This window comes from Camelus dromedarius, chromosome 2, assembly GCF_036321535.1.
Source record: "Camelus dromedarius isolate mCamDro1 chromosome 2, mCamDro1.pat, whole genome shotgun sequence".
NCBI classification, from domain to species: Eukaryota; Metazoa; Chordata; class Mammalia; order Artiodactyla; family Camelidae; genus Camelus; species Camelus dromedarius.
In genome coordinates, this window is record NC_087437.1 from 30,586,788 (window position 1) to 30,610,805 (window position 24,018).

At 39.6% G+C, this 24,018-nt stretch overlaps 1 protein-coding gene across 2 annotated transcripts in view; it reads right to left on the reverse strand.

The window, feature by feature from the left end:
- Positions 1–5,664: 5,664 nt before the first annotated feature.
- Positions 5,665–24,018, reverse strand: part of PLCH1 (phospholipase C eta 1) — a 76,621-nt gene continuing 58,267 nt past the window's right edge. The window contains exons 12-19 of one of the 2 annotated variants that reach the window (XM_064492163.1): positions 22,018–22,197; positions 21,819–21,926; positions 20,657–20,781; positions 16,209–16,293; positions 14,132–14,278; positions 13,798–13,877; positions 11,416–11,770; positions 5,665–8,923 (exon numbers count right to left, since the gene is read on the reverse strand). In XM_064492163.1, the coding sequence (XP_064348233.1) occupies positions 6,846–8,923; positions 11,416–11,770; positions 13,798–13,877; positions 14,132–14,278; positions 16,209–16,293; positions 20,657–20,781; positions 21,819–21,926; positions 22,018–22,197 (3,158 nt within the window). In that variant the 3' untranslated portion in view covers positions 5,665–6,845. Of the gene's footprint in view, positions 8,927–11,415; positions 11,771–13,797; positions 13,878–14,131; positions 14,279–16,208; positions 16,294–20,656; positions 20,782–21,818; positions 21,927–22,017; positions 22,198–24,018 lie in introns of both variants that reach the window. The other variant, XM_031449580.2, reaches the window with a different exon arrangement.

Consider the following 24,018-nt stretch of genomic DNA (forward strand, 5'->3'; position numbering starts at 1 on the left):
TTCCCTATAACCAACTGATGGAGAAGGAAAGATCTGGAACTAAATTCGAAGACAGTTTGGTATGCTCTACTGGGTTCTATAGAAATGGATCACTGCCACATTATAGCCCCTCTCAGGAGTGACTCTGAAAGTATGCATAATCACAAGGAGGCTCTTAACAACCAGAGTGACTTATTTTCTGGGTGTCAGTCAGCTTTTCTCTTTGGTCAATTCACTGCTTGCACAGTGGACTAATGAACAAAGTGTCCATGGTGGCAGGCTCAGATCCTATACATGGATCCAAAGCAGGGGCTCCTGGAATCAAGGGGAGGAACTGGAGTCAGCTGGTCTCAACATTAGTTTTAGTGACCCACTTGCAGAATTTGTGCTTTCTGTCCCTACAACCTTATATCTGCTGGGTTAGAAATTCTGATTCCCAGGGGAGCATTGCTTCCTAGAAAACACAGGGCAACCACTAAAATGTTAAAGGATAAAAATAATAAAATTATCAATTAAAATCACAAAAGGCAAAAAAAAGTGTGGAGGACAAAAATAGGAAGAAAGAACAAGGGCGACAAATAGAAAACAGTAACAAATATGGTAGATATTAATCTAACTATATCAGTCACTTTAAATGTCAATGATCTAAATAAACCAATTAAAACAGAATGGATCAAAAACCAAGGCCCAACTGTATGTTGTCTACAAGAACCCTCCTTTCAATATAAAGACTCATAGATCAAAAGTAAAGGGACAGAGAAAGATATATCATGCTAACACTTATCAAAAACAAAGTGAGAGTAGTTATATTAATTTCAGACAGGGCAGACTCAGAGCAAGGAAAGTTATAGGGATAAAGATGGACATAACATAATGACGGAAGTGCGATTACTCCAAGAAATCATAATAATCCTTAATGTGTGTATATATATAACAACAGTGTAAAAATACTTAAGACAAAAACTAAACTAGATGAATACATTATAGCTGGAGGTTTTAACACTCCTCTGTCAGTAATGGGCAGATCTAACAGGCAGGAAATCAGTAAGGACATAGCTGAACTCAACACCACCAAGAGTCAACTGGATGTAATTGACATTTATTGATTCCTTCATCCAACAGCAGATTCTGCTCAAGCTCACATGGAGTATTCATCAAGTTAGACCACATTCTGGGCCACAGAACACACCTGAATAAATTGAAGAGAGTAGATATCATACAATGCCTACTTTAAAACCACACTGGAATTAAACTAGAAATCAATGATGGAAAGATAGCTGGAAAATCCCTGATACTTGGAGATTAAAACTACACTTCTAAATAACCTATGAATCAAAGAAGAAATCTATATTCATTAAAGAAATTGAATTAAAAATTAATAACCTTCCAAAACAGAAAGCTCCAGGCCCAGATTGGGTTTACTGGTGAATTCTACCACATATTAAAGGAAGAAATCACACCAGGTATCTATAATCTCTTCCAGAAGATAGAAGCAGAGGGAATACTTCCTATCATATTCTATGAGACCAGCATTACCCTAATGCCATAACCAGTTAAAGACATTATTAAAAAAACTACAGATTAATATCTCTCATGCACATTGATGTAAAAATCCTCAACAAAATATTAGCAAACCAAGTTCAAAAATGTGTATGAAGAATTATATAGTATGACCAAGTGGGATTTATCCCAGGTATGTAATGCTGGTTCAATGTTCAAAAATCAATTACTGTAACCAATCACATCAACATGCTAAAGAAGAAAAATCACATGGTCACATTAAAAAGAACACTGACACAATCTGACACAATCCAGCACCCATTCATGATAAAAAATGTCAGCAAACCAGGAATATAGGGGAACATCTTCAACTTGATAAAATAAACATCCACAAAAAAACCAACAGCTAACATCACCCTTAATGGTGAGAAACTCGAAGATTTCCTGCTAAGATTAGGAATAAGGCAAGGATGTCTACTTTCATTACTGCTTTTAATATTATACTTGAAGTCCTAGCTAAGATAACAAGACAAAAAAAGGAAACAATAAATGGCATTCAGATTGGAAAAGGAGAAATAAAATTGTCTCTGTTCACCAATGGCACAATTCTCTATGTAGAAAATCTAGAAGAATTGATAAAAAGTAAAACAAAGAAAATATCCTCCTGGAACTAATAAGTGATTATAGCAAGATTGCAGGATGCAAGATTAATATACAGAAATCAATTGCCTTCCTTATACCAGGAATGAGCATGTGGAATTTGAAATTAAAAACACACTACCGTTTACATTAGCACCCCCACAAAATGAAAATACTTAGGTATAAACCCAACAAAATATGTACAAGATCTATATTAGACAAACTACAAAATTCCAATGAAAGATATCTAAAGAGAATAAAATAAATGGAGAGAGATGGCTTGTTTATGGAAAGATTCAAAATTGTCAAGATGTCAGTTCTTCCCAGCTTGTTCTATAAATTCAACACAATTCTAATCAAAGTCCCAGCCAGATAGTTAGTGGTTATCGAGAGACCAATTTATATGAAGATTAAAAGACCCAGAATAACCAATTCAATATTGAAGAAGAACAATGTTAGCGAGGATGTGGAACAAAAGGAGCTCTCTTTCATTCCTGGTGGGAAGGCATAATGGTACAGCTACTTTGGAATACAGTTTGGCAGCTTGTTATAAAACTAAGCATACTCTTAACATATGAGCCAGTAATCATGCTCTTGGTATTTACCTAAGAGTTGAAAACATATGTCTATACAAAACATGTATATTGATATTTGTTACACCTTTGTTCAATTGCCAAAACTTAGAAACAACCAAGATATCCTTCAGCAGGTGAATGGATAAACTGTGGTACATGCAGACAATGGAATATTATTCAGCACTAAAAAGAAATGAGCTATCACACCATGAAAGGACATGGAGAAAATTTAAAGGCATATTTCTAAGTGAAAGAAGCCAGTAAGAAAAGGTTGTATGACTCCAAGTATATGACATTATAAAAGGCAAAACTACGCAGACAGTAAAAAGATCAGTGGTTTCTGGGGAGTAGGGGGTCTGGGGGTAGAAGTAATTAGGCAGAGCGTGAAGGTTTTTAGTGAAACCATTCTGTATAATACTACAATGGTACAACTTATTATACATCTATTAAAACACAGAGACTGTATAATACCAAGAGTGAACCCTAATATAAACTATGGACTTCGGGTGATAATGATGTGGCAGTGCATGTTCATCAGTCATAATAAATACATCCAGTGTAGTGCACGATGTTCATAGTGGGGGAAGTTGTGTGCAGCGGGAGGGATACAGAGGGCAGAGGGGAAATCTCTGTACTTCCTGCTCAATTTTGCTATGAACCTGAAACTGCTCTAAAAATAAAGTTTATTAACATTTAAACAGTGTGTTATCCATGGATATCATAATCCTCTTTCCTTATATTTTCAACTACTGTGCATAATATGTTTCTATTTGTTTGGGCATTTGGAACAAAACCAATGTATTATGTCTCAGCATCTCTACCAGCTGGTGGCTCTCTAAAAACATATCCATTTTCTCATAATCCCAGCAGCCAGCTGAGTCCCTAGACCAGGGTGGATGCTAACTAAATATTTATTAAAGTCTTCATGAAAGGCAGTGGTGCGTAGGGGAAGAGAACCAAGGTGGGAGTTGGATTAATGTTGCTGGGTGATTTCCTAGGCCCCATAACCTTGGGCAAATCACTGAGATTTATTTTCGGATGCTATGAAATGGAGATAACCTCATCTTTTCACAAAATCCTTATAAGGACAAAGTGAGATGCACTACACACAAAACGTTTTAAATCACAGGATACTTGACAAAAATCAGCTACTCTTACTCATGGAAAATGACTAAATAGATGCTAAATCAAAAAGGAGAGAAAAGGATGGGCTGGATGAAAAAGCAGAAATGAAAAAAATTAAAGAGAAACAAAGATAAACTCAGTCATCACCATACTTGAAACGAGATTCAGTGCCTCTTCCTCCTTCCATGCACACAACAAACTGAGATATCAGACATGTTTTCTCACAGTTTATCAAACATTTACTGAATACAACTAACCCCAAGACTCGAGCTAGCAAAAGGTCACCAGGCATAAACAATGCCCTCAGAGGGGTCTAAAGCTAGTGGAGGAGGCAGGCATGTGAAAAGACGGATACAATGGGGTGGAATCAGAGGCTGCCAAATGGAATTGAGTACTTCTTGATAGGTTTCGTACAACCAGGGAAGAGATGACAACCAGAGAAGGCTTTCTAGAGGAAAGGATTCGCTACGATACATCTTGGAAAACGTAGTGGGCAGAGGAGAAAAGGGCATTCTATGGCAGAGGAGACCAGGCTGTAGAAATAAAGGCACCCAATCAAAGAAGACCTTGTATGCAAGGCTACAGAAACTTATTCCATAAGTGATGGGGATTCACTAAAGGGTGTTTAGTGGGAAAGACGGCTGGATCAGATTTATGTTAAGAAGCTTCACTCCCTCCTCTATAGATACTACAACTGCTGCCATCAACTCTCCCAGACTCCTGTCACTGCTCAGCCTCGGAATACTCCACCCAGCCTCTGTGAAAGGAGTCAAATGAGAGAACATTGAAACCCCACGGGGCTTGCGCTAGTCAGGCTTTGCAAAGAATGGGGACTTCCTAGACTCTCTAGGTCTCAAAAGAAAAAACTCAGAAAGCTTGTTAATATCTTGCTTGACGTTTCACTTGCTTTGTGACTTCCCTGATCTGTCCTCCAAACAAGTGAAACTCCGGTCAGAAGTCTAATCTGAGCACTGTAAGCTTCCAGTAAAATGTAAGCTTTATTGCCTTCTCTTCATTATCAGGCAATCCCCAAGCAGTAATAGAGAAATTGCTTTCCCTTCTCTTCCTAAGTCTATCAGTAGAAAATACTTCATGTACTGGCGACAGACACACGTGGGTACCCAGGGGGTTGGTCTGATAACCCATCACTTGGCACCAACCATTTATGTTGCTGCGAATTCATTTTGAGTCAGGGTTGATATCCATATGCAAATGCCTGAATTTTTTTCAGAATACAGATTCCATCAAGTTATAAAAGGCAGATAAATGCTATCCCTTTCTGCAAATGAATTTTAACAATTTTACATGACATTAATCTCTTTAAGACAAGGATACGTGAAAAACAAACCAAGGTCGTAAGATAGAACTTTGTGGGTGCAGAACTCCTAAGAAGACAAATCATCTCCTGCTCACTAAGGGATGGAAAATGGGTCACTCTCCATTCATTATCACACTCCTAAGCCAACCAGCACCCCCATGCTTTCCAAAGAGAGGATCCCTCAGCATTTGGAAAAGTTCAGGGCTGGGAACTGAGAGAAAGCAGGGTCTAATTGCTTTCTTCTCCCCTTTTCCTCCATACAACAAAGCTGCAGGTAGTCTGATTCGCAAAACACAGCATCGAGCCTGCCTCCCGCCACTCCTGCCCCGGGTAAGATTTGGGAAGGATTTTTAAACCAGCAACATCAACACCAAATGCAAATAAACTCATTGCATTTGATTTCTTTTCAAGTCACCGTACAAATATGGTCTTTAAAGCACAGTGAGAACACTCAAAGACATAAAATGCTGCTTAAAACTCTCCTGTGGAAGCAGTATCTCCTGCTGCAAAGAGACGAAAAGGCAAATATCTCAGAGCACTCTGGGTTCCTTACTCAACAGTCATCATATGAGCTTCAATTGAAAAAATAAAAAATTCACCAAGTGTTTAAAAATCTCCTTTAATTATATTTCCATGAATTCCAAGAAGAACATCATTGCAGGTATGTTACAAAAAAGCAAAGAGGGACATCTGAACATGCAATAAAAAATGGATTCACAGTGAAAATAATGTATGCTGGTACTAAAATATAGTTACGTGGCTCCCTGAAGGGAAAAGATTTCTTCTAATTATCTATTCACTTGGGTTTTATTATGAGAAAATATTTTTTCTTTCTTGAAAGCTTTGGGAAGTTTTCAATTTGTGCTACTGTTATTGTTAGCATCTCCAGGAAGCCCCTCATTCTAAAAGCCATTATTTGCAGTCTGTCATTTAATCAGAAAATTCAAAAGTACAACAAACGGCTTGGCAACTGTGTTCTTGTTACATACAAAGCCATTAGCAAAAATATGTAACAAAATTTAGGTAAAACAAACAATGTTGTCCTTATATACAAAAGTTTGTGCTATTCCTCATATACCCTCACTGCCTACTCTAAAATGAGAGGGTGCTGGGGGTGTACCTACCCACCTCCCTTGAATTCTTCTAGGTGGGGTAGAGAAATCTTGAAAGGGAAGGTAACTATTTTAATCTTCTTTTAAGGTAACTTTTAAGCTTTTATTACTGAGTTATAAAAATGCATCTGGGCTTCTCAGTAAAGAAGGGAAATCAGGAACGAAGACAATGGCTTTAAAATAAAGAATTCATCCCTTTGTCCTTTGTAAAAATCTCCTAACTCAATAGTCAGAGAGTGAAAATGACTACATGTGTGACTGTGATCTCAGGACACAGAGTAAAGAGCATCTGAGTGAAACATACAGACGTTAGAACTCAAGCAGCTGCGAAGTTTCACATCTAAGGCATGCACGTAAACCATACCAAGAGAGTTTACACCTCAGGGGGGAAGGATCATAGGTGCACGGGAATCATCACCCGAATCTATATACGAACGCATAAACAAGAACACATGGAGTCAAAGGGAGACGGAAATGCAAGTTTAAAAATACATTTTAAAATCAATTCGAAGCCAGGGACCATATTTACTGAAAACTGAAAAAAGACATTCTACAATGGAATACCTTGTAAACATTGAAAACGCAGCTTTATGTAATTCACAGTCTCAAGAGAAAATAAATTTCCGGCTTATCATCGCTGCTCGGCTCCGTCTGCAAAACGGAATGATCGGAACAAAACTGGTCGGCGTGGCGGGCGCGCAGGGCTGCGCACGCGCCCTCGGGGATGCCGCGGCCCTCCACGCCGCCGCCTTTGGCGCTCCGCAGGTAGCCCGCGATGTACGAGCCGGTGGAGTGCCGGTTCCCGGCGGGCGCCGGCGCCGAGGGTTTGCTTCGGAGGACCACTCCTCCCACAGTGCCGGGGGTCACACTTTTCTGCTTGTTGGCTTCCTGCTTTTCCTTGGCACGACTGGCAATATTGCGCACTCGGCTCTGACTCCTCGATGACAACTTCCTGACCAGCGCCCTGGGGAACTGACTGGCATCCTGCTTGGGAAACAGCACTTGGCAGCCTTCTTCCTGGTCAAAGGACACGAGCTTCCGCAGCTGCTCGGTCAGGGCATCCATAGGCTCTAACGACTTTGTTCTCACAGTCACACCCTTCTTGTCTCTGATGCCAGTGGTAACGAAACTCTTACTAATACACTGGTACTTGCTCTCAAAATTGCAGGCGATGTCCTCCGATGTTAAGTCCCCCAGACTTTTGGATTTGCAAGGACTGGGCAGCTTCAGAGCAGGCAGAGGAGGGTGTGGGGACTTCTCAGGGGCAGGGGCATGCAGGTCTTGAACACTAGACAGAGGCCCAGAGGTCTGGTTCATTTTTGCATCTGAATTTGAGAAATGGTTATGCATAAAACCAGCACCCTGATAGGCTAGTTGATAAGTATTTTGACTTTTGACATCTTGAATATTGTTGAATATTTCAGAAACAGAAGGGTGGAGAGTCTCTTTACAGTAGCCATTTCTCAAGCCTCTTTGGAAATGTTCCACTGCATCCTGACTGGACTTCAGTTTTAAAGGAGAAGCAAGGTGACTTGTGCCCTCTCTCCTATAGTCATAGGTTGTTAAAGACAGATTTTCTGAGTCTCCATCCACTTCCACGAGACTGCTCTCCCCAGAATTTAAACAGAGAGTAGGATCTGCTATTACATCTTCCAGTGTTAAGTCAGTGGAAGTGGCAGGGCTGCGGTTCTTCAGTATTTCCCAGTCTTTTCCATTGGTGGGACTTTTCGGTAACCAGGAGTGAGAAGTATTAGAGGACCGAGGCAGGTAATTCTCCACGGCCCCCGTCTTGGCCTTCCCAGGAAGGTCATCATCTGGTTTGGTTTTAGAGACAGGAGTGTAGATATTTTCACCAACAACTGTGTGTGTTGTGCATTCAGAGGTCTTGGGCCCCGAGAATGCAATCCGCTCAGGAGATGAGCACAAAAAGGATGACTCGGGTTTTCCACTGGAAAAGCCATGCTTGAAGGGCATTTTGAGGTCCATGGTGGGCAAGGGAGGATGGCCCAACACCACACTGGTGCTCTGAAGATGAGAAACAACTGTGAGGTTGGCCTGGTCGCTAGTCTCATCAAGCTGGCCAATCAGTGCTGAGATGGAACTGCCAGGCTCATTCTCATTTGTTAAAGTGACGTTGTCAATCAGATGGGAAATTTCACTCTCCTGCAGAATCGTGGTGGAATGCAAATCAGGTATGTCAGAACAAAGTGTAGAGACATCTGACAAAGAAAAAGATGTGGCAGCTCTGCCCTTGTCCCAGTTACCTCCCAGCTTCTTAATCTCCAGGTTGCTTTGAGAAAGGATGCTCCCTGACAGTGCACTTTGCCCTACCACAGAGTCCCTAGAATTCCCATTTTCCTTGGTTTTCATAACACCCAGATCCTGTGTTAGGCCCATTACAGGATCACGAGCCAAATGTTGCCTTGGGGAGAGAGATTTGTTGGGGTACTGGTGTTTCTCACAATCACTTGACACATGTGACTTGGTTCTCCCGCTCTTAGGACCTGGTACCAACTGTTCTGTGACTGATAAGTTGGCAGCAGAAATGGCAGATTCCCCTTGGTTGATGTCTTTAAGGAGGAGAGCGCTGGAAGAAGAGGATGACTTTTTGTTGAAATTTGGGAAATGTTGGTTGTTGATACTTGCCTTCCCATCTCTTCTGCCATCCTTATCTTCTGCTGAATAAAACAAACAACATTTTAAGTGACATGCAGCATTTTACGTAGGACCTGCCAACACTCACGTTTGTCTTCAGACAGACAAATGAAGAATGTAAATTTGTTACATCGTGACAAAATATAATTATGGATTGTGTAGATTTGCAACAAAGTGTCTGTGTGATGGATAAATGGTAAAATATATAGTAATTTCACTGAACCTTCCCTTTGAATAGCTATTACATCAGCTAAGGATGTAATATCCATTGTCAAAAAAATGTCAATGAGTTGCCATATTTTTACAGTGAAGATTACCTTATGTTGTTTCCTATTCAGATTTGTACTACACAGAAGCATGGCAATAAAAACAGAACAAGACAGCTCTGTTAAACAAACGATTGTGGTACCTGTAAGCAAGATACTGTAAGCTTTCAAAGTTATACACGTATTAGTTAAAAAAACACACAAATCATATCACTTTAAAAAACATGTTGGCAAAAGACTTAATTTAACCAGTTAATTTCTAAAACAAATTGGAAGGTGCACTAAATCCATTAAAATGTCAGTATCTGTTGACTTTAAAATGTATAAATAAAAAACTGGTCACCAATTCTATGCCATTGCTAATATCTAATTTTCCATTAATCACCTTTTTTGGTTTTAAAATAAAACCTTCATTTGCATCCTCCCCTGAAAGAGGCAGTAAGCTATCAGGCACAGTAAGGAAAACTATAAAAAAAATACACAATTCAAAGTAACTTGGGGCACCCCATCATGTTTAGTGTAGTGCGAAGACAATATTAGATGCTCAAGTATTCTTAATCAGATTATTTTAATATTTTTATGTTTCAGTTACGAAAATCAAGAAGAATATGTTTAGCTTATTAAATATTTTCCTAACTAAAAAAAATTCATCATAAAAATTTGATAAACCCAAGAGTTTTAAGGGAAAATATAAATACTGTATGATGTTCTCAGAGATAGCTGCTGTAAGCTTTTGTAGAGGGATGGGATTATGAAAAGAAATCTGTATTCTGAATTTCCTGCACTTAACATTTTTTCTACATGATAACTTGAATCATTGCATGGTTATGTACTGCTCCATATTTACCACAAGTTTTATAGGTATATATTCATTTATGTATTATTAAATATATTATACTATGTAGATGAATAACTAACTTATGTAACCTTTTTAAGAGGAGGAAGGAAATACCAACTATTGCTCTCTAACTCATCTTAAAGATATTAACATTTTAATTGTGGCATTAACAGGATTAATTATATTAATTATTACCAATTTCTATTGCTTCATTTTCCCCCAAAATGGAGTTTCTTATAATTATATATTTATAAAATAGTTTATTTTTCCCCAAAATGGAGTTTTGAAAGAAATTCTAAAGCACATATTTCATTTCTTCTCTGATACTGCTGTTAGCAAAATTTCAAACTTCTAAACTCCCTTTTTCTCCTTCAAACAAACCATTCAGAAATTGGTTTGTTTCCCTAGACTATCTTACAATAAAAATCAATACAAGCCAACAGGACTTTGTGAGAAAGTAGATCATTGAAATTAGATTGTATGATGAAAGAATTCTGCTAAAAGAAATACAAAGTATCATGTTCTACTGTCTGAGATGATTTTGATTTAATTAAAACTTATTTGTTGCAGAGACATCTAATGGACACAGTTCTGATACCCAAATTAACTAAAATATGGTGGGGGGAAGGAGTTAAGACACAAGGCAAGAGCTCCTTGGTACACTGTAAAGCAGGCATCACTCGTGATCAAGTGCTTGATATGAGTGAAGCATTATGTTCAAGTTAGGGGAAAAGATGGGTAACGCCTGGTCCCTATGCTTGAGGAGTTACAACTGGACAGGAGCTGCAGACAGGCTTCTTTCCCTGCCAACATTCAGGGCTCAGGGAAAGGCGGCCACAGGAAAACACTGAATAAGTTACTTCCTGAGGAAGCCAAGCTTTCTCAAGTGAAGAAGATGGCTTACTTTTAACATCTGGCTTTTCCTCTTTCTCCATCAACATTTTCAATTGTGGAAACATGTTATGTGGTGGGAAAGAATATAACTAGATTCAACTTCAGAAAAGTCAATATAATTCTAAACAACCTCAGAACAATCAGTAAGAATGGTGCCCACGTAGACAACCATGATCTCCACTGGTATCTGCAGGTCTCTCCCTCCGTCTTCTGTACCCCACAGACCCGTAGGCTCCACGCCATTACACCTGGTCTCGCACTGCCAGTTTCCCTTATCCCTCACTGTCAGTTTCAGATGTCAGTGGTATTTTGAGGTTTTAGGAGACTAGGAAATAGCTCTTCTACCACTTTCCTTCCAAAGGCTAAAATCTGGTCTGAAAGTTAACATTACAAATTACTGATTTTTCAGTATATTTTACTTTGACTACCAACTGTCAGCCATGTCATGATGGTAATCAGGGACCAAAATGTGGCTTAGAGGGGTATATTCTTAGAGAAACTTCAAACATCTTACCCAGAGCTTTCTCGTTTCCTTCGGTGTCTTTTGCTGTTTCAGAGACAGGCAGCGACAAAGCCCCCAGAAGACTTCTGTCAACAGGCATGGACACAGGGCGCGCTTGCAGACTCCGTGTGGTCCTTCTCAGGACACTGTCCTGATCTCTTGCAGCCTCAGACACAGAATCCTTTATCTCTACCATCTCTTGGAAGCCCGTTTTGCTCTTTTTCCTTCCTTTGGCTGGAGCACTAGCTGTGCGTCGCAGAATCTTATCTCCAATTGATCGCTTCCGAACGTAATGGGAGCTGCTTTCTGAAGAACAGTGCCTGGGGTTCTTATTGAACAGCCCCTTTAGACCTTGGAGCTGTCTGTTCTGAAGATACAAAAGGACCAACCACAAGTTAAGCAAATGCCACTGTCTCAACCGCTTGCCTTTTAGAATGACAGCTCCGTGAAAAATGGATATGAAACAAAACCTCACAGCCACTGAAGGATATTCAAACCAAGCAAACAGGTGCTCGCAGCATGTTTGCACAACGTCATGCACGATTCGTCAACCTGATTTTGTGAGGAAGGCAGCCTCCCATGTTCACAACCAGGATTTCCGGGAAGTTTCTTGCCCAAAGATGACAAGATGGTAGGAAAAGTGTCCACAGTTAGCAGACTGTTATGAACTTCAGCCGTCTTAAAGCAACAGAGGCATGTTTTGAAGTGGTAAGCAGGAAAATGGAGCAAGGTGAGAGCATGCCGCCATGACCAGTCAAAGAGAAAGACACCAGCAAGAACAAAGCACCATGCTGAGACTACCTTTGTAGCTCCTAGAAAGTGCAATATAGTGTAACTGGGGTTGAGTATTAAAGGGCTCCACTGCAAGGGGGGAAGAAAAGCACAACAAAACACAATTTGGGCTCATTCAAGAAGGTTGCACAAGTAAAAACAGAAGGAAAAAAACCCACATATGTTCTATAAACTCTTTCTCCCACTATTGGTGATTTTTGGACATAGGTTCATTCATTGCTCGACTCACCACCACCACGCTGTGGTCTATGCATCTCAACCCAAACACATCTTGAAAGTAATTAATAGTACAACTTCCACGCAGACATTTAATAGAACACACAATTCCTATAGAACATTATATTTTTCATATGTTATTTCTGGCTCAAGTTTTAAACAAACTCTGAATTTTATTATTTCCCTCGAGCATGATAAATGCTAGAGAGGCTGCTTAGTTAGCTTGGAATTCCTAGAAATTCAAGAATCACTTTTCAATCATTTACATTTGTGTGTGTTCAGGCCAGAGGGGAGATCCCAACAAGCAGCACAAACAACCCAGGGCCAAACACAGAAAGTCATGGTATAAAACTTCATCACTCTTAGAAATTAGGATCCTTAGCACCTCACCTCTCCCAACTGAGGGATGTTAAGGATAAACATGTACTTCCTATATCAGGCTGAATTGGCTCACTCCCTACCAGCTGGATTGTAGCCTTAATAATATTAATATTAGCCAACATTTTTGAGCATTTACTATGTGCCAGGCAGCCTTTTAAGGATAACATATTTGTTTACGAAGTAGGTATTATTTCCGCCCCACAGGTAGAGATACGGAAGGTGAGGCCTAGAGAATGTATGTACCTCTGGAGGGGAAGCTCCAGGCTATGGAGACTTTCTGATAAAGAGCATTGGACATTCCTGAACCCGCCTCAAAGTTACAGTCCCTCCAAATCACATCTAGTCCTAAAAATTGATTCCAGGGGCCACGTCCCCTTGGACACGTCCCCCCTTGCCAGAGGACATCCTATTGATTTATAAACCACAAGTGAGTTCTGTGATGAAGAACTCAGCATCAGGAGAGAGCTACAATACACTTTTCTGGTCTCTTAAGTCCGGTAGGTGGCTTTAAATCCATTCATGAGGTTTAGATTTTCAGTTAAATACCTCGGCACTACACGAATGCATCCTGCCTAGAACCGGCTGGGATCACAGCCCACGTTAGTACAGGCAGTTCAAACATTTGAGACTGCATTTCCCACTGCAGCCAGCTGGGTCTCTTTAAGGATGAAAATAAAATTCAAATATGTAACTCTGTCTTTACCGTTTTAGTCAAACAAATGATCACCTGAGAGCATCATAGTTTTCTCAATTCTGTTAAGCCCAGAGAGGGCCTCTAGGTGGAAGGAATGAGTACACATCCCTAAAGAGAGAAAGGAGCATGCATGGATGGGGACCTGGAGGCAGGAGAGCACACGGAGCAGAGTGGGCTGGGTTTCCCTAGAGTTTTCTGTTAAAGAACAGCTTGTCGAGCTATACATTCCTTTTATGCAATTAGTTAAAGAAAACTTTGTGAAGGACCATATTATTGTCACATGTGGCTTTAAGCCTTGTGATCTTTCTCACCTTTCCGTAGATTTCATTGATGGTTATGTGGACAAATATGGATGCTTCCGTCAGTCCTTCCAAATAGACATGCCGGTAGCCTGATAAAAGTAGAGAGAGTAGTTACCTTTTAGTTGAACTTGCATTTGACTTTCCCATTGGTGCAACAAAATTAAATATCTGACTTTAGTTCTTTACATTTCACAAAGTATGTTAACACTCTCATTATCACAGGACATATGTTTTATACATCATATATGCCACATAGCCTGTATATCACATATCAGATTTTAACTCTTCCAAAGAAAAAGAAATGGTCAGTCTAGAAAGAAAAGCACCCCCACCCCATACTTACCAGGCACTAAGCTGCTGAAGGTCACAGTTCTTTGCCCAACAAAGTCTCTTCCAATAGGATCGTGATCCCACACAAGGAACCGAACCAAAGCTATTTCTGGCATGTGTACTGTAAATGTCAGCGTTTCTTCCCACATAGGGTTAAAGCCTCAGAGAAATAGGAAAAGAAAAATTAGAAAAGCAAAGGGCTTGGCTAAAAATGATTTAGCAGTAACATCTGCAAAACAGACAGTGAAAATTGCTCACAATGGTTATTAAACTCATGAAGACGGCCAAGCCACCCTGGGATGCCTTACTGAAATACAGCCTTGGAATTCACCCCATTGCTTGAAAATAATTGGGAAGAAAATTGCCTGTAAATTGTTATATCAATTCTGATAATCTTTAATGCCAAATTGCATTGTAGAGGAAGCTCTTTTAGACAATATTCAGCATGTTTCAATAAGCTCAAAAAATTATCTACAGTAGTGATCTAAGAATAATGTTTTAGCAAAAACAAAGAATTTCTCTCCCCCACCCCCACCCCACCCAAATAGAGTGATGCTTCTCACCCACCCAAGATCCTGCTGCTGCAATGACCACCAGCAAGTGTTTTGTAAGGTTTCAGTGCTATTGTACATAGAACATCCTATCTAATGCTTACGGCAATCCTCTAAGGGTGGCAGGGCAGGAGTTTTTTTTTTTTTCTAATTAATATATATATTACTGACTTCCAAAAATATATAACTTTTAAAAATTACACAGGTAACTCATGCTCAGTTTTTAAAAGTAGGAAATATAATTTTTGCTTTATAGTTGAGAAAATTGATGTTCAGAGAAAATACTGTGCCTAGTGTCATACAACTAGTGACCGAGCCAAATGAGACCAGGCACTATTGATTTCCAGTGGCCTCTCATGAAGCAAGACCTTAATACACAAAAGGTGATCTATCTTCATAGCTATTGAAAATAAAGAGGAAAGGTTTATAATCCAACTCAAATTCTAAAAGGCAAACATATATTTATTTCTTGATAAAACTCAGAATAATTATATAAACTGATAAAAATTCAAGTATTCTGTAAGCTTGCTTTTCTTTTCTAAAAATGAAAATTAGTATCATTAAATCTATGCATTCCAGAGGTATCAGCCACTTAACCCTATTAAATGTCTCAGCTAATGAATTCTGGACTGAAAATCATTGAGATGTCCCTCCTGAATAAGAGAAGAGATACTTTTTGTTGGGTTAATGATGGCATCTCAATTACCTCTAAGACCAAAAAGAAAAAAATTATTGAGCATTGGCCGGAATATACAGTATGGGAAGTTTGCTCACTTTAAGTATGTTATTTCCTAAGTAATAGGTTTGTGCTCTTGAACCCCCAAATTCCTTTCCTTAAACTCCTCTTAAGTTCTCTCTACAAAAACTCTTAATTTCCCAAACATTTTGAGGATTATGGTTTAGATTTTCTTTAGAGTATTAATGACTAGAGGATTGAGAAAAACTGGCAAGCAAAATAATGTTTGTAAATGTACGAATACATACAACTTTAGAAGATTACTAAGAGAAAAACACGAGGCTTGAGTAAAGAAAGCTTTCTTTACATTACGGCCAAAACACAAGGAGAATGCGCCCATCCACCACAAGTACGTCATCAAGAAGCAAACTTGCCAGAGCATGCCGCACTCGCCTTTAGAGCTCTGCATGCTCAGAGAGGATGAGAGCTCATCAGGATGTGGGCTTCACAAATGAGAACTCTGAGGCTACTCGTGTCATGAAAACAACATAAAAATATAACGAGAGTCATTTCCTGCATGAATCCTTAACCCAGGTGTGTAAATATTACCCATTCATTTCACTGGAAAAAAATATTTGCTTCAAAAGCAAAAGTCTTGAGAGGCTAGATTACAACATCCATCAAAATGTACAATGCATCAATTCCACATTTACTTAGGGTGATGTGTCGAAAATCTTAACAAAACTCAAATGGCAGCTACAGATTTTAGAGATTTGTTTCTCTCCCGTGTAGACAACTTTTTTCAGTGCAGATTTTATTTCTAGAGCATCCTTATTAAAAGGGAACACAGATTATAATCTTACCATTGTCATCTACCACACGAGTCTGATCTTTACAACAATCTACTGGCAATCCGATAATTTCAACTTCAACAAAAGGATCAATGATCTATATGAATAAAGAGAGAATATTACTACAACTGATACGTCTCTGCCCATGTTAATTTTAAAGTATTGGCCAAAATGTCCACATATCAACTGCAACCCATTTAATTAGGTGCTTACTAAGAAAGAGAAATTGTACTAGGTACAACAGGTTCAGATAGATGAGACAGAAAGAAAAGAATACATTTTTATTTGCCAATGTCTACTAATGCTATATAAACGTCCCCTGACGAACTTACAACTCTAGTTCAGGGTATATATCCAGCGGAAATGAGAGCTTCTGTCTGTGCACAAATGCTCAGAGGAGGTGAATTCATAATAGTCACACACTGAAACAACCTAAATGTCTATCAAGAGTAGGACGGATAAATTTTGGAATATTTATTTAATGAGTACTACACAACAATGAAGAAGTAACAAAGTTCTGCTGCACAGACATGATGTTGAACAAGCCAGACACAGAAAGAGTACATACTGTCAGAGTCCATTTAGAGGAAGTTTGAGCACAGATTGAATTAATCTATCATGACAGGGGCTGGTTTTCAAAGAGGGTGGGGGGTTAGGAGTAGGTATCGACTAGGAGGGCAGATGGAAGCCTTCTGGGGGTTCTGGATATGTTCTGTCTTGCTCTGGGTTACATAATAATTAATCACATCATTCACATTTGATTTGTGCACTTTAATGTGGTTAAATCAATTGTGTACTATGATGTAAATTTCAAAGTATTTAAAAATTAAAAGATTAAAAAGTAATCTAAAGAAAAAATGTGTTTGGCTCCTCTCCCCCTGCCCCTGCCGACCTCCTGCCTACCCCGCATCCCCTCTAGTCTAAGGGGAGGGGTCCCACTTTGTTGGTCATCTGTCAGCGTTCCTTCACCGCGCCAGTTCTGGATAATGTGCAATGAAGGAATAACCTCCTAAAGTACCCAGAAAAGAGAGTCATGAAGTCCAGGAAAACATTTTCAGAAGCTTGGAAAGTAAGGAGAAGACAGTTTCAGGGGGAGCTTCAGGGAATAAGAGCCAGAGTTATGATGGAAAAACACTTTGAGACAGGAGGATACACATTTTTTTTTGTTTACTAAGTAAACCACAGTTAAATTATACTCATTTTCAGCTAATTCTTTTATGCTAAAAGTCTTTCCTTAGCATAGAACCCCATGGTAAAACTGTTGCCATTGGGGATCTTGGATTTTGGGGGGCAATAACAAATATGAATTCTGTTCTTAAGGAATTTAAGAGGCTTAATTTAAAAGGAAGTTAGGATGTCACAGGCTTGAAGAATAACTTGCTGCTTCAACACTTGGCTCCTGTGCTGGACTCGGGCAGGTGGTGTAACCCTGTGCTTCAGGTGTCTCATCTGTAAACCTGAGGTAGCAGTGTCTGCTTCACCAGACGGTAACCTAGACTATGGGCTAGAAGGATGCAACAGGGTGGTGAAGCAAGACTGGGAAGAGATACGGGAGACAGAATGTCCAGGAGATGATAAGTGAGGAGATGGGGAGAGTAGAGAAAAGGGGAAAACTAAAGATGACAATCAATTTTCTGATTAGGAGCAAGAAGAAAATCTTATTTCATCAGAATATGAACAATGTGAGAGATCACAGGCTGAGAATTCAGAGTTCCCAGATAGGGGAAAAAACTGTATTTTTATTAGCCTCTGACTACAGCACAAACAGTAAATATTAGTGCTATGATCCCGTGTCGGACAGAAGTCACAGACGCTTCCAGGCCACACTATGATCGCTGGAGAAATCTCCATGTATCGCCTATACTCATCCAAACTTCAAAATCCTAATAGTCACTAGACCCGTCTCTAGATCCTGCTGTTTACTGCATTCGTAGACACATGTCCTCATACATCACAAATTGTTTTCAATATGTTGATACGTGAATTTCAATGTAGTTGATTTCCTGTGTAGCCCTATCTATTTTACTGTGTGTATTTAAAAACATTATTTTGAGAAGGGGTCCAAAGGACTCATCAGACACCAAAGGGGTTCTATGGCTCAAAAAAAAGTTAAAATCTCCAGACAGAGAACCTCATAGGCCAAGATAAGGAGGGTACCTTTTTATTTTAGTTACAAAAGAAAGATACTTCTTATACATTTAAAAGATTACTCTAACCCCACAGGCTGTGCTTTACAAAGATAGATACATATGCAATGAAAAACATCTGGAAGACATTCCCTCGTCCAAGGAATGGTACCAATCCCGGGATAAAGTGACATAACGTGGCCTCTGATTCGGTGCGCTGAGAAGGACGCACAATGCCCACACAGTATTCCTGCCAAACACGTTTACCCTGGTCTCAATCATGAGTAAGCAATCAGGTAAATCCAAATTGAAGGCTATTTTTTTAAATGTCAGTATCATGAAAACCAAATAAAAGCTGGAGAACTGTTCTACATTTTAAAAGGCCAAAGAGAAACTGACAACTAAAAGTAATGTGTGATCCTTAATTAGATCCTGAATCTAAAAAGAGGAAAAAAAAAAAATGTAGGAACAACCTGATGTAGGGGAAAACTGAATATAGATTTTATATTAGATAATATTATTGTACCAACTAACTCCTGGGTGTAAGATAGGTTCAAGGAGGTATTGCACAGCACAGGGAACATAGCCAGTATTTTGTAATAAGTGAAAAGTAACCTTTCAAAATAGTATGAAAAACAAAAATTTTAAAATTTTAAAAGATGAATTAAGTTCTGAGTATCAAAAGAGTTAAAAAAATTTAAATAAACAAAAAAGCAAAAAAAATCATACCAATATTAAATGTCATGAATGCAATGACTATATTGTGTTTATACAGAACATCTTTGTTCTAAAGAGATAAATGCTGAAGTATTTAAGGATCAAGGGCCATGATGTTAACTTACTCTCAAGTGACTCTCCAAAGAAAAACAAATGCATCTATATACATGTGTAATTAAATTTTGTTACATCTGCTTATCTCTCCCTCTCATGTGTGTAAGTATATTTGTGTGTGTGTATGTATATTTACACATACACAGATACACATGAAAGAGAGAGAAAGCAAATATAACAAAATGTAGTAAGTTAACTGGTGACTCTAGGTGCTGGAGATATGGTGTTCATTTTATTATTCCTGCAACTTTTCTGAGGTTTGAAATTTTTCGAAATAAAAAGTTCAGAAAGTGAGCCTTTCTGCAGACAATACTGAAAAGAAAAATGGAAAGAAGAGAAGTTAGGATAAGCTTTCTGATACTGTCAAGGTAATTATTCTTTTTTCTTTAAACACTTTTTTTATTGAGTTACAGTCATTTTACAATGTTGTGTCAAATTCCAGTGTAGAGCACAATTTTTCAGTTATACATGAACGTACATATATTCATTGTCACGTAAAGGTAATTATTCTTGCTGCTGAGAGAACAGAGCAGACGCAGGGGGACCAGTGAGCAGGGAGGTGAATGCAGCAGAACTGACAACAGATGATGGTGGCTCGGGTTAGGCTGGAGGCAATGGAGATGGGTGACATGGTCCCACCTGAAGCCCCTACTTTCTGAGGAGTGGGACACGGTGCTGTCTGTTGAAGATGAGAAAGTGATGAGAACAAATGTTTGAGGAGAGAGGAGGTTGACAGTCCCCAGTTTGGAGAACAGGACAGAGGGCTGACAAGATGGAGCTGGGATGGCAGTGTAGGACCACGAGCAGGTCAGTTGAGACTTGAGACAAAGAGTTTATGGTGGCACCCTGCAGAGCTGCATGGTTTCCCCACTGACACTCAAGGTCCAGAAAGGACAGTTTAACAAGTGGGAGAGGCAAAGAGCCTGAAGTGATGGGACCACTCCCAAGAAGGACATGAACAGAGATGGGGATAGCAGGCGGGAGAAACCAAAGGCCAAGAGCAGCTGTTAACAGGAATAATGGAATTAAAGTTCTGGACAGACAGGAGGCTGCAGTCTCGGCGGCGGCAGACATTTGAAAATCATGCTTCCGAGGTGCAGCAAGGGAAGAGTCAGCGCGTGGCCAGGGAGCAGGTGGCTGATGTGCAGCAGAGATGAGGGTCACGGCGGCGGAGAAATGAGGACAGGAGGTTAAGACGTTCTCTTAAGCAATGTTTCTATTAATAACAAAATTGTTCCTTGCACCTCAATTTGGCACTGTCAGTGTCAGTCTGCAATTGTGTGCACTCATGCCTCGCAAATAGGTGATGCACTGCACTCCAGAAGGAACTGTGTGTGCTCTGCCAGCAAGTCAGTCAGTATCTGAGGAGCTGAGGGCAGTGCTCATTTACAGACACACACACACATACACAAACACATACACAGAACACTCAAGACATTTCAGATGAAATGCAAACACAGTCAAATAATCACATAATTAACCACTTGGTCATACACAGTTTACCTCGCCTCGGTCTCCAAACATAGAGTCTGGAGGTTTGGGGAGCTGTTGTCCACTGATCACTTTCAGGATGAGCTGCTTTTTGGGGTTGGCAGGAAGTGGATCACCAGAGAAAGGGTTGAAAGTACCTAAGCCAAATAAAGCAGAGGTTAAAATCAAAGGTCAGTCACAGGGGAAAACACAAACATACACACACACACACAGACAAACACACACACACAGAGCTTAAGCTTGAAGGACAAAGAAACAATAAATGCTGAATAACTACCGTTTTCTTAAAGCAAAGAAATCATCACGTAACATCAGTGCAGCTTTTGCCTGAAGGCAATGCCAGCTGGCGTTTCTATAGCTATGTTTTTGTTAGAATGCATGCTCCCAAAGGCCAGAGAAAAGGGCCAATTTAAAGCAAGTGTCTGGGATGCAATTATCAACCGTGGCAGGGGGGAAGAGGAAGATTCTATTTGAATGCCACAGTAGACAGAGAAGGAGAGTGGTTATGTTAGATTCACATAATTTTCTAACCTAAACTATCTCAAGTATAGAGGGAATATAACAAGCAGAAAAAAAGACCTGAAATTAAGTAAACAGCAGAGCAAGAAAACATGCAAAGCATTAACATTCTGAAGACACATGTCAACAGCTTTTCTTTACCTGAACTGTTTAAAAATCCAAATTGAAAACTTTAAAAAAATTTCAATGAGCAGAACCCAAAGGAAGTGTTTTTGGATCCCAACACGGCATTGTCTTTTTTGTTGTTAGCAATTGGAATAAACTGACTAAAAGGGCGTGATAAAATTATTTCAGGTGGCATTATCACTCTGCCGGCTGGTCTCAGACTCACACTCCCTTGGAGAGTTTCTGAAAGCATTCAGTTTGTAAGTAATGCCCAGCGAATATCACACTGGACCACTGGATTTCAGGTGACAATCCACTGCTATTACCCATGTCCCTCTTTAAGTGCATGACGTCACAAGAGAACACGCTAAACGTCATGCTACCCAAATATTAAACAGTGGTGACGAGTTCTTTATTTACATTCCGATACCTTAATGTATCTCTTTTTTAAAAATCATGTTGCAAAACCCTGGGGCATCACATTTTCCAGAGAGCGCCTTCAATAGAGGTCTCTTGCATTCAGAGATACGACCATGAAATTAACACACACCTTTGCACATCTGCTGGGGTTTGAGGACGTAGCCGCAATTGCCATTTGTCTTGAATTTGGCTCGATTTAACTGCATCATTCGCCCTTCAGACTGGTAGTTCAGCGCCACTGTGCAAGTTCAAAGTTGAAGAGAATTAGGCAAGACGGCCTCATAGAGTCAAGACACAAAGAGAACGGCTCCCTGCTGAGGCATACACACCTAGCTGGCAACCTGCGTTCCAGTAGGGCAGCGGGTTGAAGTTACTGGAATCGATGCGGTAGGCGGAGGGATAAATCCTCGTGAGCTGCTTTTGGTTATAAATCATGAACTGCTCTGATTTCTGCTGAACCACCTGATGTGCTCTTGTTTCGCTGAATGATAACACATTTCCTGTGGTTCCTGGCGATTTTTAATAAAGAAAACAGAACAGTGAGAACTGTAGCAAAGAAAACATCACTCACAAAAGACCTTATAACGATGTCCGATTACAGTAAGAAGCAGAGCAAGAGAGTGAATTCACCCAGAGCAGGCACAGCGCCTGAGCAAGAAAGATCTATAAAATTCCACTCTTGGGACTCTTCGCCATTCCAGATCAGAGCTGCTCATCTTGCTCAGATAACTGCCTACTTCTGGGTCCCGTGTTCCCCCAAGAATTCCATCATCTCACTAATACACATCTATCTGGATAGTATGGAGGGGGCAGACAGGGAAATTATTTTCTAGGGTGTGATTCAAAAAGACTATCTTTGTCAAAGATCAAGACACCTGTGGATAAATAAAACTATGAAACTCAATCCTGATAAAAGGGAGACATTCCCTGAAGGCATTCATCTGAAAAGCACACACATGAAATAAATTGACAGCATTCAGAGTTCAAGAAAATAAAGGGAAAAGGCCAATTCCGAAACAGGAAATTGGGTTTTTTAATTAATTTGAATAGAGTAGTGAAATCAGTCAAAACCTATTTGGGAGAAAGGAATAATAATGGAAAAAGAACATTATAAAGAAATAAAAGTTTCAGAAACAGGAACAGTTATCCACCTAGCCAGGTTTATAATGGAAAAATAAAGGAAGATAAAAGAACAGGAAGCCTATATTAAAGTTTCTGCTTGGAGCATCACTAGAAAGGGTTAATTCAGGACCAAGGAAGCTACAAATTACAGGGTCATGATGGAGAAAGCCTCCAAATATTTAATATCCTACCCTTTTCCCCCAGCACTATCTTTTGCTCTACATCTATAGTGCCCCACCACTCCAACCCCTTCACCAGCCATCCATACTCCACCCTCGAATGACCACCCAAATTTCACCTGGACCTGTTGGAAGAGACCAGCCTAGATAAAGATCCAAACGTGCCCAGATTCTCATTCTCATTCCAATGTGGACTCTGATAAGTTGAGGGGATCTGAACCCAGACTGAGGGGCATGGCCCATGAAATCAAGGAGTTCAATTACAGCCTTGCTGGGCCAACGGGACCTGGATTGTATCCAGATTGTGCATGTTTATTCGCACACACAGTCTCCCAGGGCCCCTGTGGTCCTCAGGGTTGGGCACCCTTAGGTATTAATCACAGGACAAATGACTAGCAATTACACTCTAGAGCTGGAACGTGGAACAGTGGGAGCAAAGAAATTAGAGAATTACAGTTTTTAATCCAATGATTTCCCTCATATAGTCTCTTTCCTTACCATATACATCTTACTGTCATAACTTATTAGCATAGTTTACATGTTTCAAGTGTACTAAAAATGACCTTTTTTTTATAGATTTGGATGAGGGATACTTTGAACATGATAGGAGAAAATAGTCTTTTTGACAAACCGCATTCAGATGAAATAATCAGTGCCACTGTTTTCTCTGTCTCTCCACATAAATTATGCACAACATTATCAATAAGATGACCTAGCTAATTATGCACATGTCAATTAGTATATTAATAGAGTTGAGTTACTTTGCATTAGATAAGCCATGCATTCATTATCTATTGCTCATTTTGTGGCTAAGTAAAATATACACACACACACACACACACACAAGACAAAACAGCTGAAGTTCAAGAACTAAATGGTACTCAACATTATTTTCCATTAAGCTAATAGGATTGATTTCCTACAGCATGTATTAGAAATTATATTTCTATAAACCAAATATACCTTTAACTCCATTAAACTACTTTCTGAGTTTATTCTTGGGCAGTTATGATAAGAATGATAGTCATT